We start from the raw sequence: 27,397 nt of genomic DNA, 5'->3' as shown, positions 1-27,397 counted from the left end.
GCTAGCGCTGGCGCAGATATCTAGCAGTGACAGATATCGGCGCCTCGCCGAGGTTCGCTGGCGTCTCCTGCAGTGCGCATGCGCAGACCGGTTCTAGCGTACGCCAAGAGCGCCGACGCTGAGCGCGTACGCCCAGGAAGGGCCCTTGGAGTTGGGGCTTAAACATTTGGTCAGCGCTACATGACGCGTTGCACGCGGATTCGAGCGAAAGCCCGGCACCGACGGTCGCGCCGAGGCGTAGAAGCGCGAATTTTGAAGAATATATTGTAAATGACCGGCTTGCTTTTGAATTCTTGCACGCGGCATGAACGCTGCGTGGCCTTGTACTTTACATAATACAAGCGCAGTATAGCCAACCTCAAACACCCTTTTCAGGCACCCTTTAAAGTGTTTCCGAGACTCCTGCGAGAAATGCGCAGTGGTTACGGCAGCAGACTGCTGAGTTCTCATTTCACAACAAAAAAAACTTGTTCCCTTCTTTCACATTTCATTGCACAGGTAGCACAGGTTCCCGCTGAGCAAAACCTGACTCCCAGTAAGGGGCAAATGGACTGTAATCCTAGCGGGCACCAGACACTCCCAGGTAGCACCGAACATTAGAATAGTGTTATAAAAATGTTATGTAAGTTGGAGTAATGTTGCACGTTGCATAGTAACTTTATATTAAGATTAAAAATTAACATATAACGTTATAAGTTACATAGGAAACGTTACTTTCACATTCTAAACAAACGTTGTTTTAATATAATCTTGTAAATTCTATTATAATGTTAGAGTCGCAACTATAAACCAACACTGCAAATATATTTCAAGCACGGATTTCCAGACATTTTCTCACTGTTCTTAGAGTAAAGATGTTTTTCAACTAACAGTACCTTGTAACCACATCTCTTAGATAGTACTCGCCATAGATTACGTGAAGAGCCCCATTATTTTGTCACAAAACTTTAGTTACATGGTCTGTTCTGAAAGTAGTAGAACTCATTTTTTAAAACAAAATTTATTGAAGAGAATAGTACAAACGATTACAATTTTTCAAGGTAGCACCCTTCCGCACCTACACGCTGCTGCCAATGAGTTTTACAGTTTTCGTACGCCTCCAGGAACGCCTGGACCGGAATGCTGTTTAGCTCCCTCGTCACGGCCTGTTGAACCACCTCTACCGATCTGTGATGTTTCCCCTCGAGCGTCGATTTTATTCTCGGGAATAGAAAAAAGTCTGGCAGGGCCAAGCCGAGGCTGTAGGGGGGCTGAGGCAGCGTTGCCGCCTTGTGCTGGGCAAAAAATCGGGGTCCTCATTCACATGATGAAGAAGATCCTACCGGTTGGCCATTTCCTCCTCTGACAACACTCCCGGCACTAACTTCGCGCACGCTTTCCTCATGGATAAGTTTTCTGTCACGATCTCAAAAACTTGGGTTTGAGGAATGCTCAAGTCATGAGCAATCATTCTGATACTCATTCTACGATCAATGTTAAGTAAATGTTTCCCTCGCTACACATTTTCGTTGGTCTTGCTGGTCGAAGAACGTCTGAAGCGGTCGTCTTCCTCTACTCTTTCCTTACCTTCTTGGAAAAGCTTGTGCCACTCAAAATACACCTGATCTACCCATGGAAGCGTCACCGTAGGCCTCCTTAATCATGTTGTGAGTCTCTTTGCCCGTTTTACCAAGATTTACTCAAAATTTGATCGCGTATCGCTGATCCAGTAAACGCTCGACGATTCTGCGTGACGAGACGTTTCGACAGGGGTTCACAGTACAAGCGACCTCCTCCCTTCAACGTCCGAGAGCCGACTGCCGATTTTCCCCAGCATTCCCAATATCCCCCCTCAACGACCCTGCACGCGCAGACCACCTCTCGTCCGCCCGTTCGCCCAGGAAAAAACCAGTCCTACTACTTTCAGAACAGACCCTGTATTACCCATTCCCCACTGTCACTCATTGGACATCCCGCAGTAGCGAGTATATAAGCTCGGCGGCGTGATATCCGTTTGGAGGTGAGTGAATACGAGTTGCTGTGCTGTAGTAGTGGAGTGTGCTGTAGTGGAGTAGTGTAGTGGTGTCGCTCTTGTTGTTGGTTCTTGCTAAGTGTTGTAAGTTGTGTGCCGTCACCACTGGCAGGCCTGCATGCTTGTGCAGGGCTGCTTCACCATTTTCGAGAAAGTTCCATTTATGTTGTTTACATGTTTCATGAATGTTTGGGGAAGGTTATTCGAACATTTATATGTAACATTACAAAAACATTAGAAAAAAAGGACACTGAAATAACATTTGAACGCAACAAAAATGTAACATTATCGCAATGTTTCTGTGCTACCTGGGCTGTGCTCAGCTCACTTCGACTCAAACGCCTTCGGATGCTTCGGATCTCAAATGAACTGCGTGCGTAGCTGCACTACACAACTACCCAGGTAGCAGGCCATTAGCATTGTGTTATAAGAATGTTATGCAAGTTGCAGTAATATTACATGTTGCATTGTAACTTTACTTTAACATTAAAAATTAACCTATAACGTTATAAGTTATATAGGAAACGTTACTTCCACGTTATAAACGAACATTGTTTTAATATTACTTTCTAAATTTTATTATAATGTTAGAGATAAACCAGCATTGCAAATATTTTTCGAGCACTGATTTCCAGAACTTTTCCCACTGTTCATAGAGTGAAAATGTTTTTCAACTAACAGTAGTTTGTGACCACATCTCTTAGTGCTCGTAATAAACTGCATGCACAGCCCCATTATTTTGTCTAGAAAACTTTGGTTATTACCCATTCGCCATTACCACTCATGGAACATCCCGCAGTAGTGGATATATAAGCTCGACTGCATGATATCCGTTCAGAGGTGAGTGAAGGTTTATTGCGGTAGAAGGAGAGTGTGAAAGAAAGCACTTCCTGTGCTGTGGGAGTGCAGACGGTCACGGTGTGGCGCCCATTCAGAGGGAATGGGGAATGCGTCAGTCGGCCGGACTGTAGAGGTCAGGTGTCGTCAGGGGAGAGGCCTGCCAGTTTCTGTGGTAGCGCCCGGCCCGTGCATGTTTTCTTGGAAGCCGCCGGCTTGTACGCGCGAAGGAGGCAAGGGCTGCTGAGCGGCTTTGCGTCGCTTGGTCAACGGGCACGACATCCTCGAAACTGTAACTGCTGCAGCTGCATAACAAGTAGCTCTTCGAGTGTAAAGATATCCGCACCATCGTTTGCCTTTTCTTTGCTACAAGAAAATTCGGTTCTAAGATGACAAGTCTCACTGTCATTCCAATACTTCTCCTTTACGCTCGGAAGACAAGAACCAGTTAAGAACATAGTGTTTAATGCACGTGCCCTTTTGCCGCGGCAGGGCAAAAGGGCACGTTCATGCCTGTTTTTCTTCGGTTTATCTGAAATTACAGTGTTCTGCACACAATGACCACATTTCTCGCGTTCAGCTTGCTTGTTCCTTTCATATAACAGCAGACATTACACGAGAACAACGCAAAAAAACTGAGAACGAAAGGGCGAAAGACGCGACTTTTTGCACTGAAATACACAGTAGACACTCGACTTCCGGGACAAGTCGTCCAACTTCCGGTGGCTTCACTCGCGCTCATGGAGGAAGATGCTCGCGCTCATGGATGCTCGCGCTCATGGAGGAAGGAGAGAACTTCCTCCTCCTTCCTCCCTCCTTTCTTCCTCCATGCTCGCGCTCATCTGGGAAAGCGATGAGTATTCTAGATCAGTGGCCAAGACCTGTCAGCAAGTAGTCAACTGGAAAAACGTATAATAGATTTATGGGAAAAACAAATGCACCCCCTGAAGAGTCCTCCTGGGAAGACAGCACTTCACGCTGTTCTGAGCAACAAGTGTTTTCGGTTTCGGTTTCGGTGTTCTTGTGCTGCCGCCAGACGGATTTCGGGTGCTTCGGGCGCTCCGGAGGTATCGGAGGCCACTTTCTCAGCTCACTCGTGTAAAGTGCATACAAAATGTGGTGATGCCCGCGTTCGTGCTGCTGTTTCTCTAAGCGTGTACTGCACATCGTTGGAGGCAGCTCGGAGTTTTAGATTGCGCCTTCGTGGCAAGGCGAGGTGCGAGGTTGTGAGCACGCTGGACGTCTGGCGGCAGCGAAGGACACGCGTTCAGCGACTGCCGTCAAACGCGCAATATCTACAGCTATAGATGGGTGGGCTGCTACGCCACCACGCATCACGTGTTTGCCAAGATCAACAGCTCAAACAGCGCAAGGTCCAGTACTGGAGCTGTGTATGAAAAACACAGTGTTCGTGGCTAACGCCGCTTGTGCAAGGCGCATGAAATCGTGCACGGGTTCGGCCCAAAAGCACGGCGAGTACGTTAGGTTTCATTCGTATTCGTCGGTTTTCCTTCGAGTTGCGCTTATCTTGCTGGCACCGCTGCTAGCAGGCCGTGCTGCGTGATCAGCAAGGTGCTCAGCTGCACCTCGTTCCCTGCATGTTTCGAAGAACTTGTTGCGTTGTTTCGTAATCATGAGCAAGACCCCTCTGCCGCTTCCCCGCTGTGTATCCTGTAGCTTCGTGTTCATAGCACTGTGTAATGTCGTTAGGGGGAACAACAACAGGTACATTTTACTGTGCTGTGTATATAGTTTTTTTTTTTTTTTTTCGCGAAATCTTAACATTAGAAATGTCAGCGCGCTTAGGACCTGAGCGAACGTTGTACTTGGCCCTTCTCATTTCGGTTGTGAGACCCGCTATATGCAGTGGTTTCATCGCCTGTGACACCGCAAGTTGCTTGTAATACCCAAAATTTTTGAATTTATACCGATAATTGCATGCAGTTATGTGCATGTGCACTACACTGCGACCACTAGCATGTTAGCCAAGTTTGTTAGATGGCTGTTGTGTTGCGAAGTGCTTGATTGAACGGCCCTGCGTCTCGTGTAATTCCCACTACTACAGGCTCTGCAACAGAGCGAGAAAAATCTGCTAGAACCGGTAGTAGCACTTTCTCAAAGCTTCAAGCTTGTGTAAGTTCAAACTAATTTTAGTATTCTAGCCGGAAGTGTTGTAATTGCAGAAACTAACCAGATTTTGTTTGCAATCATCATTGCTGTGCCAGTGCATGCTTGGTTGTGGATATGCAGTGTGTTCCATATTTATCTGTCCGGACCGTAGAAAATTGTCCTGCGCAAACCACTGCTCAAGCACAGACCACTGGGTAGCTTGTGATAGTCTGCGTTTTTCAATAAATAATTTAACATCTGAAGTTTCCTGGACTCCCCGGAATCTGTGAAAAACTGGAGTCGTCTGCATGCAGAATTTTCATCAAGGTGAGCGGAATGGCCGATTTGAGAGGCTTCGGCATCTGGCGAACTACGAGGCAACCAATAACCTTGCTCGGAGCTGGGGTAGGTCTTGCAGTACCCCAGATGGCTCAGCCTGTCAAATATGCCGCTCCGCTCACTAGATGAAAATTCTCCGTACAAACGACTGCAGTTATTCACCAATTCCAGACAATTCAGGCCCGATGTTTAAATTATTTATTGGAAAACGCAGATTATTATGAGCTACCCTATGGCCTGTGCTCAAGCCCAAACAGGCAAGTAGTTTGCGCAGGAGTATTTTTTTACAACCTGTATAGTCTGTTTACAACACCCTGTATAGTCTTATGCAGGTGTTGCCAGCCTGTTCATTTTTAATGTTATGAGGTTGTAAGCTTATTCTTGGCTCAGAGTTTGTGCCTCACAGAGGGATAAACTCTGGATTTTGCTTTGTGCCAGTAATTTCAGTTGCTGAAATGAAAGACCACAGACCTTCGGTTTACAGGCCTAAGGCATTCTGGCACTGCCTCTGGCATCATGGTGCTCTAGAAAATGTAGGATGTAGCCCCATTTAAAACATTTTGCACACAATTACAAACGAAATGTGTCAGGTATAGGTCTTTGTATGATATATCGCAGGAAGGCCATACTTGAGCCAGGGAAGCACAAAAGCAGACATATACTTGCGGACAACTTTTTATGGCAATGCAGCAGAGGCTAGGCAAGAAAAGGAAGGAGAGGGACCTCTGTCCCATGCCATGGAGGGTGGGCTGTTCATTGTTCGAGCTATGGGTGCACAGGAAGGAGGGAGGAGCAGCCGCTAGTGCTGAAGAGGCCACTGCGGGAAAGACATAAAATGTCTGCGGGTACAACATGACCTCGAAAAGTTTTGATGGAAGCACATGATTTTGTACTGAAAAGTTTTTTTTTTTGTGTACTTTATACCAACCAAGACGAATCTTGCCGAGAACCTGTTGTTGAGTACAGGACCTTGGTACTGACATGAAACTAATTCAGATCAAATGAATGGGCCTCTACCTAACAAGGTTGTTTTTACTGTGCTGGATACCCATCAGAGTCCTACGCTGGTGGCTTTTATTTTTCTTGCTTATGCCATATGATTTATATTTGTTAAAGTATGTATGGCAGGCCATGTTTTGGCTTCTCACTAGTCAAGTGCAAGTATATTATGACTTTGCCAACAGACAAGCAGTGTTGTGCACCTTCTGTTGTAGCTACCATAATAAAATTGGTAGCATGAAACATACATTCATTCACTGCCTCTATGGGCAGCACTCAGATAAGATATCAAGAAACTTATGGTACACGGGGTGTGTCTAAAGTTTGACTGCTCTGTACATTTTGTTTTTGTTTCTGTGGCAAGTTGGCAAGGTGCCAAGTTTGTAGCTGGCCCAGAGGCAGAAGAGCTGCATATTAGTGCACTTTACTGTCAGACAGCTTCGAGGCGTGGAAAAGTGTAGTAGTTCCTGAGTACTGCATGTCACATCTATTCTTCATAAGTACAGTTCTTTTGTCTTCTGCTTTGAAGGGACAGATTTTGCATACTTTATTATGTCATGCAACCACTGTAGAGGAGCACCAGTTCTTTAAGTAGTGGCAATTTTGTATTGAATGATATTGTGGTGCAAAGAACTTGTCTGCATCAAGGGGATTAGGGTAGGTTAGTTTCTTTGTGTACTGCAGGTTTGGACAGGGCGTTGAATAAGTAAGCAAAAATGAGACAGAGAAAGAACATTATTTCAACACAGCACGGAGCGTAAAGGATATCCTGCACGAGAGTCACTAGGGCCAGTGGGCCCACCACGTTGCAGGATAGGGTATGGATGATGGGGGGATTGAATGACAGTAGGGTAAGAGAAAAAGAACTGTTTCAGATGAGCATAGGGTTTGGGGATGAGTTGTTCAGTGTATGTAAAGCTGAGACTAAGCACCAGCTTCATTCCAATAGAACAGGAAAATTCAGAGATAAAGAATATTGCACCTGTCATGCTATGTACTGTGCCTGGCTTTTCCTTTATGTTGTGGACGCTTTCTTTACAGTCTTTGTTTTCTGTTATATGCGACACAAATCCCAATATTTTAATTCCAACTTTTTCTTTCGGTTTTCTTTTGTGTCACAGATTGACTCTTTGTTGAAGGATACCTCAGGTCTCCTTGATGTGAAATTGAGAAAAAAAAAAAAATCTTTTAGAGAATCATTGTGGGTGAAACATTCTAAACCTTCATGGTTGTAATAGTAGTATTCTCTCTGGCTTGGTGCACAGAACCTCAAAAGTGAAGTGTACCTTAGCCTGCTGCAGAGCAAGAAATGATGGATGGGCTGCTCAGCAGTGTTGCTTGCATCTTCGTTCCCTGCCTTTTGAATGAACAGTTGGCATCATAGGGACATCAGAGCTGTAGGGACATTCGAGCAGTAGTCTTGAGCATGCTGTCAATGTGCTGGAAGTGCTCGGTATATGCTGTGAAGGTTAGTTTCAAACCATAACAGTCATAGAGGCAGGGAATAATTGTATTCATTTTAAATTAATTTTGTTTAGCCTACTAGCAAATTCAATTATAGCAGCCAGGCAAGTAAAGGTTGGTTGGTTGGTTTATGGGGTTTGACGTCCCAAAGCGCCTAAGGCTATGAGAGACGCCGTAGTGGAGGGCTCCGGAAATTTCGACCACCTGGGGTTCTTTAACGTGCACTGACATCGCACAGTATACGGGCTTCTAGAATTTCTCCTCCAAAGAAATTCAACCGCCGCGGCCGGGATCGAACCCGCGTATTTCGTGTCAGCAGCCGAGCACCATAACCACTGAGCCACCGCGGCGGCCGGCAAGTAAAGGAAGTTATGGCTTGTGTCATTGTGACACATGGCTTGTGTCATGTGGGGAAATGCTGTGCATTCCTCAATGAACAGCCACTTTATCATTAATTTACGTAATGAATTGGGTGTGAAGAGAAATATAGGGGATTTTTTTTATTACAAACAGCTAAGATAAGTTCGACAGCATGCTGATTCATCAAATCCAGGTGGTTGATACAGCATTTTTTATTGCATATTATAGGAATCTGCATGCGGCTTAATATTAGCTTCATCTGTTTCATCCCTTGCTTGTGCAAGACAGTAGAGTGAATAGACCCATTAGTAAATTTCACATTCTCATCGTTGTCTTTAGTTATCGTGTATCTGCTACTCCATTTAATGTGGCTCAGCAAGAACATGCCATTAGTATGTTAACAGCCAGCTGTCATTGTGGCTTTGTTGATAACAATAACTGTGTTGCCCATGATGGGAACACCGCAGTGCACAACTTGGTGACCGTGCTGAACTAGTGGGGTTTTTTTCCTTGTCCATCGGTTGTCAATGCTTTGGGTGCAGCCCACACTGAGTCATCTCTTGACCTACAAGTTGTGTTACACATATGCAAAGGGAAGCTGTTGATATGTTTTTGTTTTATCTCTAGATGGCAGGAGGAGGTGAAAGAGGCGAGCTCAAGTTTTGTGGCGTCTGTGGTGACAAGGCTTTTGGCTTCAACTTTGGTGCCCTCACATGTGAATCATGCAAGGCCTTTTTTCGACGGAACGCCATTAAGGACAAGGTACCTGTGACTATCTCATTGAAAGTAGCGTTTTGTGTTGCATAATTGAGCCACAAGCATTGGCGTGGTGTGCGTGTACTCTTGCACTAAGCACTGGAGAGATCAGCTCAGTTGTATTTTTCTGTATGGCAGCTGTGGTGTTCACGAAGTGGGACTGAATTGCAGCTCATGTCGCATCCTGCAGAGCTCTGTGGCCTTAGTTCCATATGCCTGAATGAGTGTTCTGTGGACTTCAGCTGCAAAGCATTACGCATGATTTCACCACTTACATTGCGTGCTTTCAGGACTGCATGGAAATGCTAGATTTACCTGTCTCAAGGGCTCGGCACCATGCTACAAAAAAAGTATCTTCAGTACTGATACTCTCAAATATTGTATTTCCAATACCAATACAACATACAAAATTGAAATTGATTTCTGATAGATACTCAATACTGTATCATTGAGACTTCTATACATCACTGAAATCTCCAGTATGAATAAAGGAGGTAATATGATTAGCTAAGTTAAAAATTTTTTTCGTGATTTCTGGAATCTTTAGTGTATTCGATACAGCGCACTGTTTTTGAAAGGGTTTTAACGAATCCGGCCACACAGATTTCTTGAAGCTCCAATTTCTTTAAGCTGCACTGTCAGAGTAGCTGGTTCCGTTAAAACTTTAGCAATGGACTGATGTCCTGGTGATGTTTAAACAATCACTTCCATAAGGAGCCTAGCAAAATCTTTTTTAAGCTAATTGTTCTTCATGCGAACCGCTTTGTGAGCTCTTGACTACATACAGATAAACTTGTAACTTTTTCTGATGCTTTTCATTACTGCAGTATTTACCACATTGCCTCTGCCTTTGCTCGGTGCTAAAAGGTGCAAGCTCTTTGCGCTTGAGAAAACTGAAGAGTTATTTCCCCTGCACTGTGTTTAACAGACATTTGAAGTTGAACATTGTGCATTGAAAGCTAAAAGAAAAAGAACAAGAAATAAAAGGGCTGAAGGTTTTTATTAGGTTGAACTCAGTTATCTCTGTTATTTAGATGTCACTGTTACTTAACGGCATTAAGTAACAGCATTTGCTCAAACCGTCTGTCCGAAAGAGCTCCGCGATATAGCCATGTTATGAGTAAGGGTTGGACTTTTCGGATTAAACCGGAAAAAAAAAACGATAAAAGTACGCCGAATTCAATTTTCAAAATTCGGTTTTAACCGAAAAAGGTCACTATATTCTTGGTATGCAGGGCATAACTAGCTGGCTGTTGAATGCGAGTTCCACTCAGTCGAAGTTGAAAATTAACTAAGTAGGGACGGCAGGGGCATGATGCAATGGTGGTATTGTTGAATAAGTGGCGCAATATTGCGATTTGAGGTATTGCTCGTTAGCTTGCACGCCTCTGCACACCGGGAAGCATCACCTCCTTGCCACCTTCTAGCTGAGCACTGTTTGTTCACTATCATCACCTGCTTAAAACAGTTAGTCAGTTCAGATGGTTAATCGACTACATGTAAGACAGTGACATAAAACCGCGCATGGGCATCACAACTCAGTAGTTCAGGTGACAGTTCTATGATGGGTACCAATAAAGTTATTTCTCTCTCTCTTGGGCTACTATGACAACTGAGCAGCAGTTCCAATGCTGCTTCCCAACATGCAGCTGACCAAGTGGTGCTCCGCTTTCGCGCTCAGCCCACTGCGACAATGTACGAACAGCATGTCATCCTGGTCCACTTCCGTTTTTGTCTGCTGGCTATCTCATTCAACTTGAGTTTCTCTTTGAATGATGATGGCAAGTTCTTCCACAAGTACAGCTCCAGGTATTACTGCTTGCACGTTAATTACTGGTAAATAAATTATTCAGGATGACAGAAACACCGGAATAGACTTTAAGTCAGTTTTTACCACACAGAATTGCTACATTAAATCAACGGAAAAAAATGTCAGTAGTTTATTCGCCGAAAAAACCGAAACCTGTATTCGGAAATAAAAACTCAAAAAGTCTGCCAAATTTTCAATAAATAGAAACCGAAAAGTTCAACCCCGAGCTATAAGCAAAGCAAATGATAAAAGGCACCTTCATAAAATACAACACAGCAACACATCTGCTCCTGTAGAAAGTTTTTTTTTTTTGTAGTGGACAAGAGAGAAGCATTTAGCCATGTCAACTTGAGGATTGTGGCAGTATAGTTAGAAAACTCAAGTTTCAGCAGCACCTCATGAGAACTATGGCTTATTGTAGTGCTCTCTTCGCTGAGTGAAAAGAATGTTCCAGCTGATGCATTTGGCGCTGCTGGCGCTGATGACCCCACTGGCCCTCGTGTGCGACCTCTGTCGTGCTGACAGAGTAGACAAAAAAATATTCTGTAAGCTCCTGAGCACGACGGTGCAGTCATCCGTTTCTGTTGGCAACCGCCGCAACCTGAAATAGGGATGAAGGGGTCCGCAACAGAGAACCTGTCTCCTCATCCCTTCTGTAATCTACCTTCCAAACAACGTAGGAAGAAAGAAGACTGGCCGAGCCAACAGCATTGTCTCCGTAATTGCACTCCATCCCTTTTTTGCGTATGCTACCGCCTGAGTGAGCGCCGCCAGCCAAAAGTCTGACTCACAACAGCCTCAAAATCTGTGGCACATTTTATTTTTTTGAGTATTGAGTTTCATTAAAATGCAGAATACACTAAAAATGCGTTTTCAATACCAATACTCCAAAGCTTTCAGTTTTGGCAAGCGATACCTAATACTGATACACAAAATGTATCGAAAGATTGTATCAAAAATACATGTATCTTCTATACTGCCCATGCCTGCCTTTCACATAAAAGCTTTTCTCAGAAAGCTTCAAACTGGGCTTCAGTGCTCATATTTGCTTCAATCTTCGCCCACTGGTCAAGAGTTCATGCTTTTCCTTATTGCTGCTATTGTGAAATGGAGTGCATATAGGTGGCTTTCACAGGAGAGGAAAAAAATGGCTGAGGAGGAAGGGGAAGGAAACCTTCTGTGGCATGGCCTATGTCACTGGGAGGAGCAGGCTGAGGGAAACATTGCAAAATACGTACACTTTCCCTGTGACAGGATTCCGGCAGTCATTTTTTTCAAAGGAGCATGGAATGATTGTTGTGTTTGAACGTATTGCTAGCTCTCACACTTCGCATGAAAATGCCCCGCATACAAAGCCCCTGGAAGAAGAGCATTACTAAATAATGCATAATATGCTGATTTGTATTATGCTTCAGCATACTATGCTGAAGGGTTGCACTTGGAATGGTATTTTTTTTGTGGTGGCTTCTGGACTATGACGAGTGCATTTAGTGGCAGTATTTAAAAAAAAACAAAAAAAACATGGCTTCTGCATTCAGCATCAAAAGCTAAAAGAACCTGCCCTCCAGGGCGTGTCTACTATCTCTAACATGACATTAGAAAATGATTGTAAGCCTCACCTAAACCACAACACACCATACCACCCATATGTTTGTTGCAGCGGTAAATGAATTTGAAGGTTTAATGGTGCCAGACCAAAAGGCATCTTATTACACTGGTAATTGCTTGTATAATTGTAGCTGATCAATCCATTGCTTTCTGTGAGGACTAGAGCATTTTTTTTACCCCTTCATGCAGACCACATACATTTCAGCAGAAAGAGAATAGACTTCAGCAGTGTCCATGTGTGGAAACCTTATTTCTTCAAAACAGACAAGCAGTACAACTAAACACGTACACATACCTGCCATGGTGACTCACTGGCTGTGGCATTTGGTTGCTGAACTGGAGGTCACGGTTTCAATCTCAGGCAGGGTGGTTGCACTTCGATTGAGGCTGTGTGCAGAGAAACTGGCAAGCTGGTTGCCACCCTGCAATGTGAGTTCAGTGACAGCTGTTATTGGGCGTGTACGCTGGAGACTAAAGCGGTTGTATTCTAGCGTATCATGCCAGCACATCAAACGCCAGACTGGAGATTGGTACCCGTGCTGTGATTTGCCCCTGCAACTATTTTCTTCTTCTCACCACACGTCATGCTTCAGCACTCTCCCGCCACTTTTTCCTTGGTGCAGACGCTGCATAAGTTTCATGCAGTGTTTTAGGGGCTCTTCCGCGCTGCTGGGCCTGGCGGCGAGATTGCAGGGCTGCTTCACGTTCGGGTGTCCTCACAAGCTGGCTTACTCATCTTGCCTTTGTAACTGTGGTAGTGGGAAATGAGCCACTGCACAACAGCACCTTCCCAGCACTTGACGGCACTCACTTGGATGCCTGAGTGCACAGCATGCAATCGAAGTAGCCTCGCCTTGCAGAACAGCAGCGCTGTTGCCAGGGCTGTTCAGTGGAGGAGGCAGAGAGTGCGCGACCCATGTCCAGTCTTACCAGCTCCGTGCCACCGCCTGAGCTGCAGCATAGCCACTCACATGCACACATGCGAGCGCTGCACAGGTTTCATAGCCACACTCCTCAGTGCGTCTTTCGATTAACTTCTACCCCAGGTTGTCGAAATTAATACAGAGCCTCCCACTATGGTGCCCCTCATAGCCCGCATGCAGCTTGGGTCGTCAGACCCTGCGTATCATATCAGACAAATGCAGTGCCATGTGTACCAACACCTACTTCATTGTACCACGGAAGAGCCTTGGCAGTTCCTAAATTTTTTGTATTATCCTTGGTCCGTTGGTGCCTCACAGTTAGCACAAATTTTTGGCATGTTCACTGATGTCAGTGCCTTAATAGTGAGGTCGTTTGAAACTAGCTTGTTCTGCCTGCTGAAAATTAAAAAAAAAAAAGAATTTAGTTGAGATTACCACTATTGCTGCTCGCGAATTCACTTGAGAGCACAGTGCGATAGCCACTCAGTAGCCAGAAAGGTGGAGTGGGTGAAGCAAGAGGTCATCTCGATTTGGCCACACTTTCTGCACTTGTTCACAAAAGTGCTGTGCCTATGCAGTGCCAGTTTTTTCGGCGCGAGTGTAGCCTGACACTAGTGGCCTTGGTACAGAGGCGAAATTGAGTGCAAAAGTGTAGAAACGTTTGTCTTCTGTGACTGTGTGCTGGTGTTTGCCACGTGGTTTGCCATGTGCACGAGATTGTGCTAGTTGTATTGAACGCTGTGCATTTGTTTGAAGTGGTGCATCTCTTGGAGCGGCTACGAAATTTGTTCATGCCAAAAGTGATGAGGAATTTTTACACACCCTTTCCCTTGCATTGTGCAAAGTGGCGCAGGTCGACCGTCACTGAGTCAACAAACACTTTGAAGAGGCAACAAACTTCGAATTCAAGAGGTTATTCAGACTTCCGCTCGAGACAACCTTTGACAGTTTATACGCTTGATTCAGGTTATTGCCATTCTATCCAAAAAGGGACTGCGGTTGTCCGCCATGTACAGAAGAGTTGCCTGATAACTTGGGCTTATTTGAACTCAACAATTCATGTTCACTGTTGGTGGAAGGTGGCGGCAGAGTGACTATCAGAGACTGACTGGCAGGCGAAGGTGTGGGCTAACGACGACCGCAAGGCCAGTTGCTATACTGTAAGCAGAGGTGTAGATGATGTCGCAGTGGGTCAACACAAATGTTGCAATCATCCACATATTAAAAAACATCACGTCACCATCTGCCCCTCATGCAAACGCTCCATCATGCTGCGTGTAATAATAATATCTGTACACAAAAGAGAGATGGTGTAAAGCAACTTGCGAGGCTGGATGGAAAGGTGAGAACCCATACGCAGTGTGCCTGCCAGCCAGTTGCTTACGCACGCACACAGACATGCACAGACATGCACACACATGCGCGCACTGTCATTTCAGCTGTTTGGTGAGGGCACAGTGCAGGTGCCATGTCTATGCAGCCGTCTCAGCCATGGTCTCAACGCTGCTCACTAAAACAAGCATGGCTTCGGATCACGCCAAGCACCTTGCACTACTTGCACGAGAAGAGAACTCGCCGGGAGGCGTGTGCAGAAGCGCAGAAGAACTCCTGCAGCACGAAGTCATATCAAATGCTGAAGTGCAGCAGGCACTAGCTGCACTGTAAAATAGAGTGCAAGAGTGCTGCACCTCCTGAACTGGTGCGGACAGTGCAGCCAAATCAAGGAGACCGAAGTTCTACAAAAGTGCGCTTTCTAATGTTGCAGACAGCACGAGTACAGACTTCCAAGATGTTGATAGGAGCATGGGAGCCCGTGGCCAGCGACACCTGCCGCACTGTCTCGTGACAGCAGTGATAAGCCACATGCACATCCATCTTTTCAGAGAGAATGCTTGAAAACAAAAAGATGGAGATAACCCTTTCAACAGTGACAGTTGTGGCCAGATGGTGACACATGGCGCACGAATGCTGCACAAGTGCTCACTTAGTTGGGCCTGCAAGATGGTATGCACTGAGGGCGTGATCATGTGCTGTAATCAGTGCTGGCACATTATTCATAAATGTCAGTGGCTAGCATGGCAAGGAGTCTGATGAGCATTGACTGGCAGGCTCACTTCTGAGTGCACTGGTTTGTCTCACACTTTGTCTCGTACATACACTGTGAGTGTGTGAGCGGATGTGACTAGACATGAGCCTCTTTGAGTGCGAGTATATGTGAACCCTTCTGACTGTAAATGTATGTAAGCATGAATTCTTGCTGTGCTGGTTAGGTTAAACACTAAGACTAAGGTGACAGTTGCTGATGCATTTTTGACATGCACTACGAAATGCCTAGGGGCAAACAAAAGCAAAAGGTAAAAGGCATGCGCTGATATTGAAACAAAATTAAAAGGAGGCTACATCAAGGTTCCGTAAGAAGGTTTCATGGTTTTAACTTTAAACTGGTGCTCAAGGACAGTAAGGCCACGAGGCCTGAAATCGTATAACTGCAGTGCAGTGTAACCCACATAGTCTGTGAAGGTGTTTGAGGTGAGGTTGATTGCATGATAGTATCATGGGCAGCTCTATGTTTAACTGCACTGACTTGAATAGGGTTTGTGCTCTCAACAAACACTTTATAATCATCACAAAGCAGAATAACAAAGGTCGGGGGGGAGCCTCGGTCCTCTGGTCAGTTTTGGCTGCTGGACTGAGGTTCCTAGTTTATTTTATGTTGTGTTGTCAAGAATCTCTTTGATCCTGCATTCTCTCTACTTTTGTAATTGCAGTAACTGCAGGCTTTAACACCTGTGCTTACTTGTGTGGCAGTTCTGCTGATTTAGCAATGTGTCTGGATGGCTAATAGTAAAGCCAAGAAGATTTTCATTATCAAAGACCTCTTTCAAACCAGTTTTTGAGGACTGCACAGCGATGGCTACACTGCAGTGGTGATTTTGTGTATGCAGACTTAGAAGCTAGGTGTGCATCCATATGGCAACTTTTTTTAACGTTGCACATTTTTCTAGACTGCTTGAAATGGTTCAAGGTTGCTTCTCATTTAGTCCTCATTGTTGAAAAATGCACCCATGCGCACATTAGTGCATGGCTGTCTCTGAATATCATAGTTATGAGCAAATTCAATATTTTTTTGTACATAGTCAAAGGCTGACTTGTGTAGAGGTTTCTATCATTGTAGGTGTGGAAAACTGATCACATGATAGCTAGTGCAGTCATAAATGCCATAGGCCATTCAGTTGCTATAGTAGGATACAGCCTAAGAAAATAGCAGTTGGTAACAATAGGCCATGGTCTGGACATTTTGTATTACTCTGCTGACCAGTCGCAGCAGTAAATAAAATCACGTTTACATGTTTGGCTATATCAGACATGCCAAAGGCATCAAAATTCTTGAGCTTGTAATTTCATCTTGTTGTTAGCTTCTTTTTTAGGTAACAAAAAAAGCTTTAAAAACCGACTAGTTTTTTTGTCACGGAGGAATTCTGTGTGGTGGTCCTGAATGTGGGCGGAGCTTCACTGCAAAGTTAGGTTGTATAACAAGGGCATGGGCTGCCTGTTCTCTCATGTGAGTGGTTGTATTCTGGTCACATGACAACCTACATTAAGCGTGTGTTGTGAGCAGCTCGTATCGCAGAAGTCGGGGATGCAAGGCACTTGGTAAATGCCAAAGAATACACTGGCTCACATAGCAAAAATTAACGAAGACACTTTTGAAATTCTAAAGTGTGCTTGGCAAAAGCCTTGTGGTCAACCCACTGCCGCTTCCCCGAACCACTTGGCGCGGAATCACTGGTCCGCTTAGGAGCCATGCGTCCCACGCACTCGACTGCAACGAGATGTCTGGTGAAGGAGCGGCGGTGCAGCTACCACCGCCGACGCGTGCGTGCTCGTTCTACCGCTACTGTGTGACTAGGGGGGGGGGGGGGGGGGGAGTTGCGCCGCTGCGCAGAGGAGAGGCCACAGTTGGCACAATTCCAGCGCACAGACGGACACCGCGAACATGGGCCATTGAAGGCTTTCGCCTTAAAACTTGTCCTCCTAAGTGCCATTTTTTTTTTTACTAGTATCTTTTCTTCAGCAGTATAGTTTGGATTTAACCATGACATTAGTCATATAGAACATGCACTGCAGAGCACCTCAGACTACATGCAGAGGTTTTCATTGGTCAGTGAGTGTATTGAGCTGTATGCTATTGGCTGTATGTGATTCCTTCGGTGGATTCCTCTCACCTTTACGTTTGTTGTGCAACAGGGCAGGGACTTAGCTGTTGTGAATCGTTTATCAGCTAGCTCATAGTGTCGGCTAACTTCTGAGGCACCATTATGTATATTCCACAAACTACTGTGCACACTGGGTTCTATAATATGAAGCAGAGTGCTCATTTCCATCAGTGGTCATTCATTTGTTCATTCGTTCGTTCATTCATTCATTGAAAAATACTGTTAGCCCTTTCGGCCTGTTACAAGGTGGGTGTTATAGGAAACACAGCATGTGTTTCCAACTCTGTTACGTAATGTTCTGTAGAAGGAGTGTTTATAAATAATTATGGATGCAGGCTATTCCAGTCTGCTATTGTTTTTGGAAGGAAAGTACTTAAAACATCAATTCTTGGTGTGTAGGTCATAATTGCATAAGGGTGATAAGTACGAGGGGTAGCCTTCCAGAAGGGCACAAGTACGAGCCAGGACCCAGGTTTAATTTGTGGTACAGTTGATAGAGGAACTTCAGTTGAGCCACCTTTCTTCTTGTGGTTAGTGCGCGAAATTGTGCCTAATCAAGCAGTGCTGCTTGCTGCAACCGATTGGTGGCATTGGTAGGTGGAAAAAATGAATCTGACTGCAAGCCTTTGAACTCGTACGGATTTATCTGTGTTGATGAGGATCCTAGATTATACTCACATATTCCAAAGTTGGTCTGATAGTACTTTTATAGCTTTTAAGTTTAACATCTGGATTAGCTTCCTGTGATTTCTCTTTTAGAAAGCCAAGTTTGCGCTGCGCTGAACTGCAAATACGGTTGATATGCTCACTCCAGATGCCAAGGTACTGTAGTTTGTTGACTCGTTTGATTTCAGTACTGTTAATTCCATATGCAAAAACAAGAGGCTGTTTCTTACTTGAAATGCTCACATAAAATGTCTTCCTAAGATTAATGCACATATCCCAATCAGCAAATCAACTATGAATCTTTTTCAGAGATTCGTTTAACAGAACCTTGTCGTGAACATTTCTCGCACAACAGAATAATAGACAGCCATCAGCAAATAATCGCACTTCAACAGGGGGATGTATACACTTTGCAATGTCGTTTACATTTAGCAGGAATAAAATGGGACCTAAAACGGATCCTTGTGGAATGCCAGATGGCACATCTAAGGTTGATGGGCGATTACCATCAATTTCAGCGAATTGCCTCCTACTATGCAAGCATGCACATACCTACCTGATAATCTTAGTGTCAATGCTAAAAGTGTATATCTTTTCAACAAATTTCTCGGGACGCACCTTGTCAAAAGCCTTTTACAAATCTAGTGCTAGATCAATTTTCTCTCTCGAGTTAATGGCTTTGGCAAAGCTCTGAATGGTCTCAAATACCTGCGTGACTGTAGAGAGCCAACTACAAAACCCATTTTGCTTATGGTAAAGAATATTATTATTTTCCAGGTGCTGTACTAAGTATTTATATATAATATGCTCCAACATTTTGTAGGCCATGAAAATCATTGAGAATGGTCCGCAAATTTCAACGCTCAGCCTATCACCAGATTTAAAAACAGGCACAACTCTTGCCAAGAGCCAGTCACTTGGTAGAAAAAATTTTGGCTGGGAAATGAGAAACCCATTCTTAATACCGTTATAAAAATTCGTTGGGGATCATGTCAGACTTCTTCAAATCCAAGTTTAGCAGCAGTGACGTAATACTTTCTTTTGATATCACAACATCGTTATTATAGTGCATATTGTGGGGAACTTCTACGGGGATCATCAAGTTTTAGAAAAAACACTGAGGCAGCAAAGTTGTTGAATGTGTCAGCGACCATAATCAGCTCGTTGCAGACGTTCCCATTAGGTAAAATGCTGCTCACTGTTGATTTGATATGTACAGGCGCGGCCATAAGTAAACGGAGCACGTCATTGCGTTCGAAGTGCAATCACGCTTTCTCCATCGGTAATGAAGAAGGGTTGTTTGTTCACAAGAAAGCCCACCAACCTCCTCAACCAGCATGCGAGTACCACTGCTGGAAATTTCAATTAGGTGACGCGTGAAAAATATTCGAAGACAGTTGCGTGCTCCGTTTACTTTTGTCCGCGCCTGTACCTCCAAAACTTATCCGGAGAATTCTGCAAGTAAACAGTCAGTGTTTTAAAAAAAAAGGCTGTTTTTGCTTCCTTTAGCTTCTTGCACACCTGCGTACTAAGGGTGGCAAGCAGTGCAAGATTTCTATGGGACATTTGCTGTGCATGTTGTAATCGTCGCCTAAGATGAACAGTACTTTGATTGACCCAGGGGTTGGGTTTTCCTAATCGGTTCTTTTTTGGAGCAAATTGAGGTAAGCATTCTGTGACGATGCCACTAAAATAATTTCATACTTTATGTCATTTTCTTGTGGCATCTTGCCAAGTGAGAATTCCAAGTGGTCTGGTATAGATGTGTCATCAGCCTGTTTAAAATTATAAGCTGTTGTGGTTTGCTTTTCTGTTAGTAATTTTCTTTTTGAAATTTTCTGTTGGTATTGAGAGCAGCTACAGCTCTCTTATGGTCAGAAATTCGATCTTCTCTTTCAACTTCATAATCAGAGGTGCCTTCTGATAAAAAGAACAAATATTGTTTGGCAGTGCACTTGTATTTGTGCGGCATTCTGACGACCTGAACAAGACCATGCTTAGCCATTAAATCTTGACGTTCCATCCAGATGACGCTTGTCTGACAGCCCTTTAATCCTTGCATCCCAGTCTACACCTGGTAAATTGAAATCACTGATAAGTACAACTCGGCTTCTCTTATTAGTGATGGTCACTAGGTGTTCATCCATTTTTTAAATAATTTTTATCGTGCTCGTTGGGGGTCTATAGTGCTAATTACCAGTACTGACTCGTCAAAAAACAGCTTGCACCATATGCTTTCATGTCCGTCCATGGTAGGAAGGGATTCATATTTTAAACCTTTCCTAATTAGCAAAGCTACGCCTCCCCATCTCAACATCCGATCATTCTTATGTGTATTATGTGAACTTCGAAATACCTCAGCTCTGGATATCATGGTGCAGCCAGGTTTCTGTTATCCCAATTATATGAGGGTCGTAAAATACAAATAAACATTCATGTTCTGTTTTGCTAACATTTCTTTGTGCATTTTCTTAATTCTTTCTTCTGTTTGAGTTTCTTGTTCTGCAGAGAAGAGGACTGCTCATTTCTGGCAAGCTTGACACAGATGTTGGTGTGCAGGTCCCAAGTATATGCAGTGTCATTGATCATCAATTTATCATGTAGAAGCCTGAATGAATCCACATCCTTTTCAGTTTTCATTGATTGCCAGAACAGTTGCCTTTTCTGCAGTTTCCTGTAAAAAAAAAAAAAATTAGTGGTTGAACTCCGTTACACCGATGATTGAGCGATAACTTTTTTCTTGATTTACTATGATTTTGCTGTTTCTTATCTCTTGGCTTGACTTGTTTGCAGCAGCTATATGTACTCAGATTAAGTACTCAGTTGCAAGTTTTAACCAATTATCCTGTAGTCAAATTTGGAGGTCACCTTCTTGTTGGCCATAGTCATATTAGCCTGGATATCATTTTCGTCCAAATCCGAGAAGGCCAAATTTAGGGTTTAGAGGTGAGCCAAATTTGCAAATGGCTAAGGCCAAATTTGGAGTCGCCATTATATTGTCCATAGTCAAATTAGCCTGGTACAAATCGATGAAGGCCGAATTTCGGGGGTTGGATGGGACAAATTTTGGGAGTGAGGATGAGCCAATGTTGGGGACACCGTTGCATTGGCCATAGTCAAAGTACTTTTAGGCATCTGACTGAAGGCTGTTGCTATGAAATTGCCAAGTCCAAAGGTCATTTCAATGTCGGATAAACTACCAAACTGAAACTCGAGATTCGCTGTTAGTAGAGCCACCGCTCTAAAATAATGAGATATGCTTGTTTTGATGGCTTTCAATTTCTTGCAGCTCTTGAAAATGGCCATTTTTTTTTTCATTATAGTCATACAGCAGCATGAATACTGGTTTAGCTTGATTGCGCTTCTTTTGACCAAGTCTACGAATTCGTTAAACCAATGGCACAGTAACAGCAAGCTGATCTAAGAAAAAAATCTTTATAAAGACCTTATCTTTAACGTCATTTCTTGTTTTATTGGGACTCTCCGGAACTCCTAATACAATAATGTTATTGCTCCTAGCTCTGGCACCAGGATTATGTCATTAGCTTTTGCAGCTCTTGCATGGGAGTGTCTTGGTATTCATGTCCTGGTCTTCACACTTGTGTTCGCTTTGTCACTTACGTGTAACTTCTCTGAAACCACAGCCTGTTGCCAAAAGTGTGCATTTACTATGATTCTGACATTACTCTCCTCCAGTTACAGGCATAATGCTTACCCCATGAGCAGTTTCATTATGCATCAAAAGCGCATGCAGTAGCTTAGCACATAGCCTGAAGGCAATTACATTTGTCGCTTTTATTTCTGATCAGAACTTGTTTGTTTGTACTGTAGACAAAGTGCACTCGCTTTGCTAAACAACACTGCAAGAGAGTAGCAGAACCAAGCCAAAGTCCAGTCAACTGTTTCTTTCATGCCACTAGATCTAGGCACAGAGAATAGGAAATGGGGACTTGGAAGGAGGGGTATTGGAGAGGCAGCAATACGAGGAACACAACTGGAAATCAGACCCCAACCCCATTTCCGGGTGCAATAAGAGCAGCAGTTGTGGAATGCTTTCCACCATCTTGCAGTGTCATGTACTGGTACCCACCAGTTTTAAAACATGGAAGGTATGAAAAAGCTGAGTTTTCTCACTGCCTGAAAGTTTGGTCCAACACTGAGGACTGTTTTAGGCAGGTTGTGCTGGGAGATTCATAGCGCATCCTTCAGTTCCTGGCTGCATGCCTAGACAGCCAAAAGGGTATCCTTCTTCATCTCTTCTGTATTTTGAAAACTTCTCTGGGCTCCTGTACTATCGGCAACAAATGAACTGCGAACAAGACAATTGAAACACAAACAGCAAATTGAGATCTTAGCTGGGGGAAGCTCAATACTAGCTCTGGTTAATATCTCTTCGAAGGCATGAAAACTGTTCTTTAGGAGCGTTAATTCTCTCTAGAAGGTAATATGTTTGTGTTTTTATGTTGGCATTTCATTTGTTGGAGATATTGGTTACTGTGATTATTGGAATATGGGTGCTGTTTTTAGTACTGGACTGGTTGCGTCGTGCTTTCTGCTCTTTTCAAGTGCATTGCCTTGGTTGTGTACCCAGGGCTGCAAACACATCCATTAGTTGTAAGGAATCTTGCATCCATTGTAGTCTTGGATAAGTAATGTGCAGGGCAGCTTGCAAATTGATAACCTACAGTTTATGTGAACACACACCTCTGTTCATGTACCAGCTTGAGAAAGTGGTATCCATGTTGTGGTTCTTTGGGCAAAATCTGCTTTCACATGTTTTGAGCTGCAGCGCTTGTTCTGTCTTGCATAACTAACTTTGCAAATACACTGCAACCCTAAAAAAAAGGGCTAATTTTTCACCTTGTTGCTACTTTTTTTGGCCCAGGAATTTCGCTGCCTCTTCAAGGACGATTGTGAGGTGAACACGCGCACGCGGCGTTTCTGCCAGCGCTGCCGCTTGCAGAAATGTTTTGCCATTGGCATGAAGAAGGAGTGCATTCTGAGTGAGGCTGAGAAGCGTGAGAAGCGTGCCAAGATAGAAGAGAACCGGCTTAAGCGAGCCCTGCATCCTCGACCAAGGACGCAGCTCTCAGAAGGGGATGATGACGATGAGATTCCAGCCAAGGTGACGCGGTACGCATCGGAGGTGAGCTCTCCCAGCCCCAGCGAGCAAACTGCGGGACCATCCGGCAGCAAGGCAGACTCGTGTTCCTCGGAGGACCTGGAATCGAGCAGCTCGGACTCGTCGCAGCTGCCCTGGCGACGGTGGCCCCAGTGTGGCTCATCGCAGGCTGTTCATGACAGGGCTATCCGTAGCCAGTTTTACCGTGTGCCAGGCACATCAGAGGTGTTGACAGATGCTGAGATGCACCGCATTCAGGAGCTTGCTACAGCCAATCAGGTGCTCAAAGTGCCACTGGCCTGCGATCCCGAACCAAGCCTGGTGGATGTGATCAACATGACTGACCATGCTATCCGACGCCTCATCAAGATGTCCAAACGCATTGCAGCATTCAAGAGCCTCTGCCAAGAGGACCAGGTGGCACTGCTCAAGGGTGGCAGCACAGAGCTAATGCTGCTGCGTTCTGTAATGTCGTACGATGCTGAACGTGACTGTTGGAAGGGGCCTGACCCACGGCTCATGTCCATTCGTGTGGACATTCTCAAGGAAGCACGAGGCAATGTGTATGAGGAGCACAAGCGGTTCATCAACGCCTTCCGACCAGAGTGGCGACTCGATGAGAACATCATGCTACTGCTAAGTGCCATCACACTGTTCACACCCGAGCGGCCTAACCTGGTGCACCGGGACGTGGTCATGTTTGAACAAGACACATACTTGTACTTGCTGCGGCGGTATCTGGATACACGCTACTCAGGCTGTGAAAGCCGCTCTGTCTTCCTGCAGCTCATCCGCAACCTTGAGGATATGCGCACGCTCAATGAGAACCAAGTCAGCATCCTGGTGGACCTAAACCCACACGAGGTGGAACCATTGCTCATTGAGATTTTTGACCTCAAGTAGATGGCTGGCTGTGTACCTGCATTGTAGTGGCTTCTTTTCTCTAGCATTGTGTCTGGCTGTGCAGGTTGGTGCCGCACTTGTTTTGGGTGGATGTGCAACTGTCAGTGAAAAAGTTTATGGGTACTAAGAGAGGATATAGCCGGTAACAAATGGTGTTCTCAGGAACAAAGCTGTGAGCTAGCAGATTTATGAAGTCACAGATTAAAAACATTGTGTAATTATTGCCTTTTCTTTTTCATGCCAGTTCAGATGCGATGCACAGGCCTTGAACTCTGATTATAGCTTGTTTTTGCAAATGCAGAAAATTTTTTTTTTCTTTTTGCACTTCTGGCCCCTCTGCAAGTGCAAAGACTTGCATGTATCCATGATCAAAGGCATGTCACAGCATATGTAAACTTTTTGACAAAAATTGAAATGTTGAAGATTCCTGAAGTGGGGTTACACAGTAGTTGCAGCAGTGAAAGAGCCATTGTATTCGATATTTTTATAAGTGCATTATTATTGAGGCATTTAGAAGTGATGCCACTGCAGGTGAGAGTTGCACTCGCAGCCTGTACATGCCACTTGCCTTGCTCATAATGTAAGAGAGCCATGGATTTGGCATGACGGTGATTAGTGGTGATTACTGATGATGGTTAATTGTATAAATGGGCCGTTGCGATTTTACTGCACTATTGTTGGAATTATCTTGGTGAGATTATGGTTGTGTTGTGTAGTGAATGGTGTATGGTCAGAAAATTCTCCAGGCTGGAAGATAAACTTTTCTGGAAAGCATTCAGCAGAAACGAAAGACATTGTGCTGTCTTTACAGTACCTTATATTTCTTGACATCTTTCTGGTCATGCAATGCCCTTTGCAATACTCAGCTACAAGGATAACAGTAGTGAAGCAGTGTCTCTTGTAAATGCACGTTTCTTCGGAGTAGTTCAGTTGTGACTTGTTCTCTGTACTTGATTTAATAAGCAGGATGGCAATTACAATGCTGGTGTTTACAAAATATCACAAGGGGGTCTTTATTGCAAGTGTGTGTTGTTTCTTGTGATTGTAACATGCTATGAGGCAGCTATTAATGCTGCATTTTAGATGCATTAGAACAAACTTCACTCTTACTGCAGGGCATCACAGAGGCAGTGTGACTGAGACACTTTATATTATCTGACTAGAGCTCTTGATCAACTGTAATATAAGTTGAAGGTCACTAGTCTGATGTATGGAGATGGAGCTTCTCTTTGTAGTGGATGTCACAGCTTTCGTGGACTGTGAATTCCATCAAAAGATTATAAAAAATTTTCTTTCTTTTTACTGTGCCGCAAGGGTCTCCTTGGACACTTTTTATTCAACTACCTATCAACCTTTGCCTTTTTCTTGTGCAGCTTATGGCCAAACACTTGGTGTAGTGGAGAGCAATCTGTGGTAGGGAGTTGTATGCGCATGGTCAATACCGTCAGTGTCAAATGAAACGTGAACACAAGAACACAAAACTATTAGATTCTGCAGAAGAAATACAGGCCTAGTTCATTAAAGCTTCCACACAGTGGCCTTCATGCCATCAAAGTAAAAATCAAGTGGACTAGTCGTCATTCTCCTTCAGCTAAAATTTTCTCGTTTTTCTGCTTCCATTTTCATTGTCTTTTTCGTGTGTCCTTTGCGCTGACTGTACATCTACTGTTAAGCAACCATTACCATTACTTTCTGGAACTTTTACTGAGTGAGCTATTCAAAAGTTGCTGCTCTGCTTTTTCATTATGTTGACCACAAATACTCGAACCGAGACTTGCATGTAGGAAAATTAAAATGAAAACTGGTTTTAAAGAAATTCAAGGCACAGTAACTGTCTCTTTCTCAGTGGAGACCTCAACCATGCCATGAGGGAAGGGAGGAAGGTGGGAGTGAAAGAGGTGCCATAGTAGAGGGCTCCAGAATAATTTCAACCAGCTGGAGATCTTCGAGATGCACTGATATTGCATAGCACATGGAGGCCTTTGCATTTCGTATCCATCGAAGCATACATGTAGCAGTTATCTACATTTGAGTAATTTGTGATTCACTGATGACATTGCCTTGCTAAGTCACTCGGATGCGTGCAAAGCATGATCAATGAGTTAGACAGGCAGAGCAGAATGGTGGGTCTTAAAATGAACATGCAGAAAAAAGTAATGTTCAACAGTCCCGCAGAGGAACAGCAGTTCACAACTGGTAGCGAGCTGCTGGAAGTCGTAAGGGAATACGTGTACTTAGGGCAGGTAGTGCCTGCTGATCCGATCATGAGATGAAAATGTCTAGAAAGATGGATGGGGTTATTTATTTATTTATTTATTTATTTATTTATTGATACTGCAGGCCAAAAAACTGGCCCTAGCAGGAGGGGCAATACAGTAAAAGGTATGACAATGCAGAACAACAATAAACACTAACGAAAAATAATGCAGGGTGTAGCAGTGTTACTCAATCAAGTACATTCTGGCACCAGCACAATAACTAACAAAACATGAAGAGCCGCACATGTGAAATAACAAACAGGCGGGCAATTTTTACTCGAAACAACAGAACTGTTTTGGGAGAAAAAAAAGGCATCAAAGAGTGAAGAAGTTAGGAAAACATAGTAGATTGCGAACACTGCTTTTGTTTCAGTTAGTTTATAGAGGAAAGATGTTTTTCCAGCTCTTCTGCAAAGTTTTGTGATTGCAATACCTCGACAGGTATAGAATTCCATTCGTGTATAGTACGCGGAAACAAGCTATTCATATGGGATTTTGTTTTTGAAAATATTGGCGTAAGTGAAAGGTTATGTCTGTGTCTTGTCTGGCGTGAACTTAGAGGTTTTATGCAATGAGGCCGCTGAAGTGCGCTTTTTCCATTTATAATGTCATGTAAAAATTGGAGACGATTTACTTTACGCCTGTTTTCCAGCGTACTGATTTTATTTCTAAGCATTATTAAAGACAGCGAATCCTCTCGGAGCATATGGAGAGCATATCAATCAATCAATCAATCAATCATTTTATTTCCTTAGAAAAGGAGGAGTACGGGACTAAAAGCTCGAACAGCTTGACGAGGTCCCGACCCCTTGTTAGTTGGCATGACAGCAGGATGACGGCCAGTCTTACACAAAAATGAAAAAATATCACAAAGCAACGGGTAATACAGAATGAAACAAGACGGCAATCAATCGGAGAAGCAACAAAAGGTAATACAAATAAATCAACACACATAAGCAACATTAGTGAACAAAATTAGGCGAATAGGAAGGCATGGTTTAGTCTTGCGAATGAA

At 44.0% G+C, this 27,397-nt stretch overlaps 1 protein-coding gene across 3 annotated transcripts; it reads left to right on the top strand.

Moving 5' to 3' along the window:
* The first annotated feature begins 3,899 nt into the window (after positions 1-3,899).
* On the top strand, positions 3,900-27,087 carry Hr96 (Nuclear hormone receptor HR96). Of its 3 annotated transcripts, none has more exons than XM_089578357.1 (3): positions 3,900-4,320; positions 8,747-8,881; positions 22,985-27,087. In XM_089578357.1, the coding sequence occupies exons 2-3, from the start codon at positions 8,747-8,749 to the stop codon at positions 24,122-24,124; spliced, it is 1,275 nt and encodes a 424-aa protein (XP_089434483.1). In that variant the 5' UTR covers positions 3,900-4,320; the 3' UTR covers positions 24,125-27,087. The 3 variants fall into 3 exon arrangements, with proteins under 3 accessions (XP_089434483.1, XP_089434481.1, XP_089434484.1); XM_089578355.1 differs by having other exon boundaries at positions 3,900-4,324; XM_089578358.1 differs by lacking the exon at positions 3,900-4,320 and adding an exon at positions 4,358-4,981.
* Positions 27,088-27,397: the final 310 nt, after the last annotated feature.

The sequence above is a fragment of the Amblyomma mixtum genome, chromosome 3 (genome assembly GCF_055824585.1).
Source record: "Amblyomma mixtum isolate Tamu chromosome 3, ASM5582458v1, whole genome shotgun sequence".
NCBI lineage: Eukaryota > Metazoa > Arthropoda > Arachnida > Ixodida > Ixodidae > Amblyomma > Amblyomma mixtum.
Note: the sequence above shows the minus strand (reverse complement) of the source record. Positions and strands in the feature narration are given on the sequence as shown.

Bases quoted from the DNA above. Each gene is read 5' to 3' on its own strand.
- Hr96 (XM_089578357.1), top strand. From the start codon at position 8,747: ATGGCAGGAGGAGGTGAAAGAGGCGAGCTCAAGTTTTGTGGCGTCTGT. The intron at 8,882-22,984 runs GTACCTGTGACT...TTTTTGGCCCAG, and splicing joins GGAACGCCATTAAGGACAAG to GAATTTCGCTGCCTCTTCAA.